The following is a 9,925-nucleotide window of genomic DNA, read 5'->3' as shown; positions in this document are numbered from 1 at the left end:
TGAAACAATGTCATGTTTATTAAATAATGTGCCCAAATGAAGATGGTGTTATGTTATTAAACGTAAAAAAAGAAAAAGGCCCATTACAAAAGGAAAGGTATAAGAATTATTCAAGTTCTTAGTTCTCAAATATAAGAATCAACATTCCACATACTCAATGAATATTAAACTTGAAAACAAAGCACTGTAGGTAATTTATCTTTATAGACAGATGTGAAATACTCAAACCATAAGTGATTAAGTATATGTGCATATTAATGAAATACTTTCAATCAATGCTAAGGGCAGGTGTCATTTAATAGTGAACCAACACCAAGTAAATGACTTTTTTTTTTTTTTAAAGATTTTATTTATTTATTTGACAGAGAGAGACATAGCGAGAGAGGGAACACAAGCAGGGGGAGTGGGAGAGGGAGAAGCAGGCTTCCCGCCATGTGGGGCTCGATCCCAGAACCCTGGGATCATGACCTGAGCCGAAGGCAGACGCTTAACGACTGAGCCACCCAGGCGCCCCAGGTAAATGACATTTTGATGTCTTGGTGGAAATGACATATTCACAAACCCATGTCTCAGCACGGATATTTATATATGTAGTTCTGTTCTCCCAGTGATTTTAGGCAGTTTAATTTATTCAAAAACACAATCTCATGTTTACTTTCAATAATTTTTATAAGGCAGTAGAGTACATTTTCTTCTGAAATCATATTTTTATTGGAATTGGCTCTGTAAACTAATGAGTAAATACAAGCAGGTACATGGATAAGATAGATTTTATATTCTTTAATTTTTTTTTTCCTTTAGGAAAAGCAATGTAACCTTCTTTCTGTACTTGTGCTTTGAACCTTTTGGGACTGATACAGATCCGCTGAGGCCAAGCCTAGAATTAAATCATCGTTATTGTTAAAAGTTAACTGACAGTGTTAAGTACAAAAAGTCATTACTAACGAAGGGCTGAAAGCGTAATACATATAATTGTGGAATTGCTGCTACCCACATAACTGTTTAGGGTTGGGGGTTTTAACCGGAATAGATTCTTGCACTTACCAAGCAAGCTATGATAAACAAGATGTACTGATTTCAACTATAATTTTTAAACTACTACAACGTGGTTCAGTGTAGCTAATGTTACACTTGTATCGTAAGACTTGGGTTCCTGTTCTTTCTTCAAAGTCATCAGAACAACAGGGAATGAAGAGACTTCTGAACGATTGCCAGCGCTTGCTGCTGCTGTTTCAAGGAAGGAAATATTAAACATTCGCGTGTTATTTAGGTAATTGTTATATACATTTTGGCCAACAAAATACCCCAATGCTCACATCCCTCCTTAGTTCTTAATATTAAATATACACCACTTACAGCTTCCATCATAATTTTGTTTCGCAACTTGGTCATGTCTTCCCTAACTTCGCTTTGTTCATCAGTAAGAAGATGTTCATGGTCCTTCTCTAAGTCCTGCATACTCTAAAACAAAAAGCCTAGTTCAGTTACAAACCACCACTTTTCATCTCATGCTCCAAACATGTAAAATTAAAAATTTCAAGGGGCGCCTGGGTGGCTCAGTCAGTTAAGCGTCTGCCTTCGGCTCAGGTCATGATCTCGGGGTCCTGGGATCGAGCCCCCACGTCGAGCTCCCTGCTCGGCGGGGAGTCTGCTTCTCCATCTCCCTCTGCCCCTCCCCCTGCTCATGGGCGCTCTCTCTCTCCCCCCCAAAAAATAAATAAAATCTTTTAAAAAATTAAATTAAATTTCAAAAGTAACAATTCTTAATATTCAAAGGATGCTCGTTATTTATTCCAAATAAAATATTATACCTAATACATGGAGATCAAAATACCCACTTAGGAAATTTTTTAAATGTTGTGTTTGAGTCAAATATTATTATTATTATAGAGGCATGACAGTAGTACACTTTGCTCGAAACAATGGGTGAATAAACAGTTAAGGTCAAGGTGGAGGAAAAAAAAAGACTGGCAGTCCCACAGAATGAAATACCATGATTTTAAATCTCTCTAATAAGCTTTCTAAATACCATGTAGCACTGCACTTATAATGAGTAAAAATCAATGTAACATGATTCCATTGGAGGGAATAAAATGATCTGTAACACGACCTCTTTAAGTTATGAAAAACAAACGTGTTCTAAATCCTTACTGTTCACTTAACAAATAGTGATCTAGCACATACTGCGTAAAAAGTACTGTTAAGTGCTGTGGAGGAATTTGGAAAATGAATGCACGATCTCTTCCTTCCTTATTCCAGTGAGAATAAAAAAACATGTAAATAAAAACAACACAAAAACTTTGTAACAATTAAGGAAACACAACTTGCCATGACTGTGTACTGGAAAATAAGATTGATTCTGATTTAGTTGGCAAAAGAGTAAGATTTCAGTAGGTAAAGGGAAGAGGGAATTGAAAGTACTCTAGAAACAAGGAAGTAATGGTGAGTTAGTGTACTGGAGGGGTGGGAGGAAAGGAGGAATGTAAGTATAAAACTACAAAGGGAGTCTTGTTACAGGGCAGACGTTGAATACCTGAGTGTTTAAGTGGGAAGCTAATGGCAGGTTTTCAGGAGGGAAGGTATACGTTTTGGAACATCATATTGCAGAACTGGGAAGGATGGACCGGAGAAGAGAGAACTCAGATGAGAGTTTAATAGTATAAGCAGGGAATGATGAGATCCTGAACTCGGGGCAGTGGCAGTGGGAATTCAAAGAAAGATATTAAGGTACAGCTGCAGAGGTAAAGTACACCTCCCACTCCCCTCCGCCGCCCCTCCCTCCCCGCCCACATACACACACCAAGAAAAAAGAAGGGGAATGTGCAGGCTTCCATTGCCTCCTAAACAAGTATATATCTGCACGAAGAAGAGGTCTGTGTCACTGAGGACAATTTGCTAATGTGCAAATATCCCAGCAGATCATTCTCAACTCACAAACGTTTAGTCCTCCTCTGGCTTTTTCATTCTGTTATACATTTAGACCTTTTCTTATGATTTTAAGTATGCATATAAAGTCATTATTAGTCTAATATTCCAAAAGCAAATATGCCATAAAACACTCATGTAACGCATTTGAATATAAAAGTGCTATTCATCAATTACAACTGCCTACTCATATTTAACAGAAACCGTTAACACAAGTAAAAGACACGTAGAAGTGATTTATAGACTTCCTAGTTTCCACTATAAATTTATCGCCGATCTCCTCAAAACTGATTGTTGAACAAAAAATTATGATTAAAGTGTTAATAAAGTACCAGTTTTCTTCACAATACATATATTTCTAGGTAAAATTCCCTCTGTACAGTTCCCTGTTTTAGATGACTCCCACAAAACTATTAATTAATTCTAAAAATAAAAATGCATTTACCAATTATGTTAAATCCAAAACAATGAATTCCAAATGGACAATGTTTAACAATTTAGATGTACAACCTAAATGGTTCCCCCTTCCCCAAAGATTTGGAAAGAAACAGTCTTCTACTTTTACATACATTTTATATATATATTTTAAAATATTTACTTACTTATGAGAGAGAGAGAGAGCATGTGCACATGCAAGTGGGAGGAGGGGCAGAAGGAGAGAATCTTCAAGCAGACTCCCCGCTAAGCAGGAGGCACGAGGCGGGGCTCGATCCCACAACCCATGAGATCAGGACCCACGACCTGAGCCAAAACCAGCAGTCGGTTGCTCAACTGACTGAACCACCCAGGCGCGCCTACATATTATGTTTTATAAGAATGTATTGTGTTGCCAAATACAACAGACCTTTAAGAATTGCTCATGTAAGTTTTTAATTTTTTGCAGCCTCTGGTTCTGAACAGCTCTAGCCTGTTGAAGAATCTTTCGTTGCTCTCGGAACATACCCTACAAATATAAAAGAAAAGGGTGATAAAATGTGGGTAACATTTAATATTTAGAAAACATAATTATACATCAAGTTTGAAAGGAATATTCTTTAAATCGATACTTGTTAACATTTCCTGTTTTAACAACTTTTGTGACCAAGTTTATTCACCACTAATATACAGAAACAATACGATGATCCTACCTAGTAGCCATTAAGTAGGAAATTGTCTTTCTCACCAATACTGAAAACATGTTTTAATTTTTGACTTCAAAATCCACAAATGACCCTTCCAAAAATGTGTTTACCACAAGTAGGCAAAAATCTATACACTAATCCTTCCTAACAGTAGTTTCAGAAGAGATATTCTTTCTTTCTTTCTTTCTTTTTTTTAAGATTTTATTTTATTTTTATTTTTATTTTTTTTAGATTTTATTTATTTATTTGAGACAGAGAGAATGAGAGACAGAGAGCATGAGAGGGAGGAGGGTCAGAGGAAGAAGCAGACTCCCTGCTGAGCAAGGAGCCCGATGCGGGACTCGATCCCAGTACTCCAGGATCATGACCTGAGCCGAAGGCAGTCGCTTAACCAACTGAGCCACCCAGGCGCCCCTTTAAGATTTTATTTATTATCAGAGAGAGACAGAGACAGAGAGCGCACAAGCAGGGGGAGGGGCAGAGGCAGAGGGAGAAGCAGGCTTCCTGCTGAGCAAGGAGCCCGATGTGGGCCTTGATCCCAGGACCCTGGGATCATGACCTGAGCCGAAGGCAGACGCTTAGCCGACTGAGCCACCCAGACGTCCCAGAGATATTCTTTCTTAACAACATTCAAAACATGTATTAATTCTTGGTCATTTCAGTATGCATACAGATGATCCTAGCCTCTCTGTTCCTTGACCTAATCTCCAGCAATAATTTTGTCCTCTTCCCTACTTTAGTCACTCACTTACATAGTCATACCCCGGATTCTGTCATTCCCAATAACTGCAACATCTACATAATATTAAGTAGAGCAGAGACTTATATAGGAACTGTGTGTCAGGTACTGTTCTGAGCCATTTTAAATAAACTTATTATATATGATCTCATTTAATTCTCAAAACAACTCTATGAGGCAAGTACTCTTATTATGTCTCGTCTCCTTTCATAGGTGAGGAAACTGAGTGAGGTACAGAGATAAACAATTTGTCCCTGATTTCACAGCTAGTACTGGTCAACCAGGATTGGATCCCCCCAAAATGGTTCCAGAGTCCAGGCTCTTGAGCACTGTACTATACTGTTTGTCCACTTCCCCCCGCCCCCGACATTCAACCTCTACCTCCCTGTTTGTAGTTCTCTACCTTTTTTACTACAGTTCAATGCTCTTTCAGGATTAACATCCCATCGATCCTGCGACTTTTCATGGTCCCCAGTCCCCACTCTCATATTCTCCCTTTTCCTCCTTCTTGGCTTAAATTCCATGGCCAATCATTATACCTATGTGCTTGCACGTGTACCTTGCCCCCTTTTCGCTCTGTTGATCTGCGTGGCTAAACCGCAACCCTGGAAAATCCAACTCTCCAGCTGCTCTGCCACAACCATGCAGAGGGGTCTCACCTTAAATTCATGATCACTATGACACTAACCTCAATTAGACCCATAATGCTGCTTGGCAATGATATTTCCCTAGTCCATTCGCTGGCCCGCTCTCAGGAAACAGTTCCAGGACTTCTCTGCCCCTCAAAGGCAACACCTCCTCCACCACTCTAACTCTTAACTGGTGACCTTCCTATATATCACTAAATAGACTGAGGCAATCCAAATAGAACATTCAGTCTCCCACCGCTACATCTTCCACCCATCTTTACCCATCTGGGCTCATGGACTCTACATTCTCTGCTCTGTTTTTGCATGACCTACTGCCACTTGAGACTTTGATACAATAAATAAATCAATTTTAAAGCCAAGGCTGATACCAACAGCTAGTTTTTCTTCTTGTTCCCGGGCTTTCCGCATGTCTGTATCCCACGCCCGATACAAAGTCAGAAACTGCTGAGAATATTTGAGATGAAGATTCTGCCTGTAAAACACAATAATGAGCACCGTCACACCTCATAAAGATATGGAAAAATTAACCATATTCAAAACAAAATTGATTTGACACAATTTACACCATAAAAGGAGACGGCAGTAACAGCGTAATAGCAGCTGAAATAGTCTCCTGAGAAACAGAAAGGCTACACGAACAATTTACTCTTATTCCAAAAGTATCGTCCCTGACTGACCAATATATAAGCTATCTCACATGCCTTACCTCTTAAAAACTAGTGAGGATTTACTGTACTATCAATTTTCCAGAAAAATTCATTTTATCTAAAAGCAGTTTACTTTCCATTTCTTCTTACTGAAGAACATGTATGTTCTGATATGATAAGTAGATTCAATAAGGATATCATATCCATTTATCATAGAAGGTTTCCAAACAGGAATATTTCACTTAAATATTTCCCCTCATTGGCACAACAATGGTTTTTAAGAAAGAACAGTGAACACAATTTACTAAAATATGCAAATTATTTATAATATAAGATCAACCTTTTCTACATAACTGAATACAGTTAACTATCACAAGAACAATGGTTTAAGACATTTACCTGAAGTTCAGCTAGTGTAGGTCTAGAATAAATACGAATTAATGTTATAGGAAGAAAACTCAATTGTTATTTGAAAGGGAAAAAAGGTCATCTTTATTGGCTTCCAGGAGATACATCTCAATTCTGTTAAGGAGTGAGGTTAACAGAATTTATCTGCTTAGAAAAAAATCAAGCAAAATCTATTTTTTTCGCTGGAAAATTCAATATAATAGAATTTGTCTTAGGTTATTCGCACCAACGAATACTAAGAAATGATACAAATGTCATCGTGACTTAAAAACAAAACAAAACAACAAAACCCAACAACTTCACCTTTGTTCTTGCTGTATGTTCCAAACATGCTCAATTTTTTCGTTAGTGGTTTTGACAAAAGCTTTGGCATTCACTTCAAACATTTTTCTCTTTGCAAGAAGAGCCTGTTTAATGTCAACTGTATAGAAAACATTCATTGAAATTTAGTGTTGAAAATTATTTTGTTTTCATATATACGAGTCAATATGTGTAAATGTTGTCTCAGCAATATGCAAAGACATTTAAAATTTATAATACAGACATCATAAATGTCCAATCACTATGTCGTATACCTGGAACTAATATAATACTGTACACCAATTACACTTTAAAAAATAAAATAAGTAAAATAAAAATTATAACACAGGCATCATTTCAAAAAGCAAGATTTGCTCACTATTTTCTGTAAAATCTTTCTGGTACTAGTATCCCAGTTATAATTTTTCTAACTGCAGGTCACCTTTTAGTTTAGAGATAATGAAAAGGGGATAGTAATCAAAATATTTTCCATTATCAAAATGCGTATAGAGAACCCCAAAGACAGACTTTAATTTCCTTGTGAGAAAACAGCTAAAAGGCAAATTTCTCTAAATTTATAAAATATCCTCCAATTCAAGGGACATGTTTAGATGGATTACCATTAGAATGCATTATATATGCTAAGTGAAGTAAGTCGAGCAGAGAAAGTCAATTATCATATGGTTTCACTGATTTGTGGAACATAAGGAATAACACGGAGGACATTAGGAGAAGGAAGGGAAAAATGAAGGGGTTGGGAATCGGAGGGGGAGACGAACCATGAGTCAGTCCATAGACTCCGAGAAACAAACTGAGGGTTCTAGAGGGGAGGGGTGTGGGGGGATGGGTTAGCCTGGTGATGGGTATTAAGGAGGGCACGTACTGCATGGAGCACCGGGTGTTATACGAAAACAACGAATCGTGGATCACTACATCAAAAACTAATGATGTACTGTACGGTGACTAACGTAACATAATAAAATTAAATTAAATTTAAAAGAAGAGGGGCGCCTGGGTGGCTCAGTCGTTAAGCGTCTGCCTTCGGCTCAGGTCATGATCCCAGGGTCCTGGGATCGAGTCCCACATCGGGCTCCCTGCTCTGCGGGAAGCCTGCTTCTCCCTCTCCCACTCCCCCGGCTTGTGTTCCTGCTCTCGCTATGTCTCTCTCTGTCAAATAAATAAATAAAATCTTTAAAAAAAAAAAAATTTAAAAGAAGAATGCATTATATAAAACGCACAAAAGTGTTTTCTTAAAAATGATCCTCAAAAGGATAAAAATAATTATATCGCACATTAAAAAAAATTATTTTTCAAGCGATCTAGTGCGTGATGCTTTTAACTGTGTTTTACTAAAAGAGACAAGGGCTGCGGGTGTAAAAATTCTAATTTAAATAAATGAATTCAAAAACATTTAAAAAATATTTTCATGGAGCTTTTTACATAACACTTTTATCCATAAGTGCTGCATTTCACAGAATCTTAATACTTCAAATAAAGCTTTGCAAATCATATGATTTGACTTTATGGATCTACAATCAATACTTATTTTTCAGTAGTCATGAAGGATCTGCACTATAATAACAATATTTTATACATCCGGAATCCATCTATAGTAAGAAGTTTATCAGACAGCTCACAAAGCAAGCACTTTGTCACCACCAAATAGAGCAAAGCCTTCAAAACGTACTTGCTTGTAAGGATGATCTCTATCGAAGAGCCGTAAATTGACTTGGACCCTGCTAAGGGTCCTGTCCTGTAGTGCAGATGGTGTAACTGACATCTGACCAAACAACATAAAACTCAGGAGTTTGGATATGATTATATATTTCTCACTAGCTAGGAGAGTTCTTTAGTTTGCTAATGAAAAGTAACAATAAAGAGTTTTTTGTTTGTTTGTTTTTTAGAGGATTCAATTTGTGCTGCTGCTCCAAAGAACAGGACACCGGAAAGTTATGAAAAGTAACTAAATTAAGGAAATTTAAAATTGACATTAAAAATTGATGTATCACCTAATCTGTGCACACAAAAGGAGGTTCAAACTTTTCTCTGTTTAATTTATATTAATTTATATTACATGTACATGTGTGTAAAATAATGGCATCATTCTTACCTCATCAAGGTTAGTACCATTTTTACTTTTCCACATCAACAATGGAAAAGGTCAGTAAAGAAACTTGCAAAGTTGAATCACACTAAATACCTGTGTAATATCCTACATACGAGAACAAGGCATTAAAATCAGTGTTGCAGACCACTCATTAACATTTCCATTTATAAAAGCTGTATGGTTTAAAACCATTTTTTTTTCCACCGCAAACATCACTTAAGCATACCTCCAAGTCCTTGCAGCATCTTCTGTATTTCATTCCTGTGAAGACGTTACATCAAACATTATTAAGGATAAACAAAGATCATGTTTGTTTTGGAAAAAATGTCTCATTCTAGGATTTTACAGAGAATAATTGTTATGTAAGCCAAGTTGACTTGATCTGGTGAGTGAAAATACTATGAACACATTACCCCACATCTTCCTCAAACGTTACTGCAGAAGGCCTTCTTCCCCCGTAGTATTCAGTTAGTGGACTGTTTCCTGCGTGGAAATAAAAGCGGAAAACATTTTAAAATGAAGTATGGTGGTGGGCACTAAGGAGGGCACGTGATGTGATGAGCACTGGCTGTTATACGCAACTAAGGAATCACTGAACATTCTGTCACAAACTAATGATGTACTGCATGTTGGCTAATTGCATTTAACTCTAAAACAATAAAATGAAGTATGGCATTTTGATCAGTTTTCAGGGAGCAATACCTTCACCGTGGAGTTTTTTAGGCCTCCGTCTCGCAAACAAAAGTTTTTTTAAGGCAGACCCAGGAAAGGAAGCATGCATGTGCAAGGCCAGATGAAACTAGATCAGGGACCAGGACCATGCGATGGAGACGGTGTTACAAGCCCTTCAAGGTTAATGCCAGAGTACATCACCCAGCAGGTGTGAGATATTTTGGAAAGAAGGACTGCGGGGGAGCAGAAGAGCTGCTATCTAAGCCTCGGTAATCCTGGTTTGGGACAGGAGGATCAAGTGGGCAACCTCTGGTACGTGGAACTGCTTTACACACACACACACACACACACACACA

The 9,925-nt window shown here is 37.6% G+C and overlaps 1 protein-coding gene across 1 annotated transcript in view; it reads right to left on the bottom strand.

Annotated features, from left to right (window-relative positions):
- Window positions 1–607: 607 nt before the first annotated feature.
- The window catches only part of LOC110574832 (synaptonemal complex protein 3-like), a 14,578-nt gene continuing 5,260 nt past the window's right edge, over window positions 608–9,925 (bottom strand). The window contains exons 2-8 of the mRNA XM_044911906.1: window positions 9,311–9,380; window positions 9,124–9,158; window positions 6,794–6,911; window positions 5,808–5,907; window positions 3,770–3,868; window positions 1,357–1,461; window positions 608–1,227 (exon numbers count right to left, since the gene is read on the bottom strand). Coding sequence (XP_044767841.1) covers window positions 1,174–1,227; window positions 1,357–1,461; window positions 3,770–3,868; window positions 5,808–5,907; window positions 6,794–6,911; window positions 9,124–9,158; window positions 9,311–9,380 — 581 coding nt within the window. The 3' untranslated portion in view covers window positions 608–1,173. The remainder of the gene's footprint in view (window positions 1,228–1,356; window positions 1,462–3,769; window positions 3,869–5,807; window positions 5,908–6,793; window positions 6,912–9,123; window positions 9,159–9,310; window positions 9,381–9,925) is intronic.

The sequence above is a fragment of the Neomonachus schauinslandi genome, chromosome X (assembly GCF_002201575.2).
Source record: "Neomonachus schauinslandi chromosome X, ASM220157v2, whole genome shotgun sequence".
NCBI lineage: Eukaryota > Metazoa > Chordata > Mammalia > Carnivora > Phocidae > Neomonachus > Neomonachus schauinslandi.
This window is presented reverse-complemented; position numbering and strand designations above follow the sequence as displayed.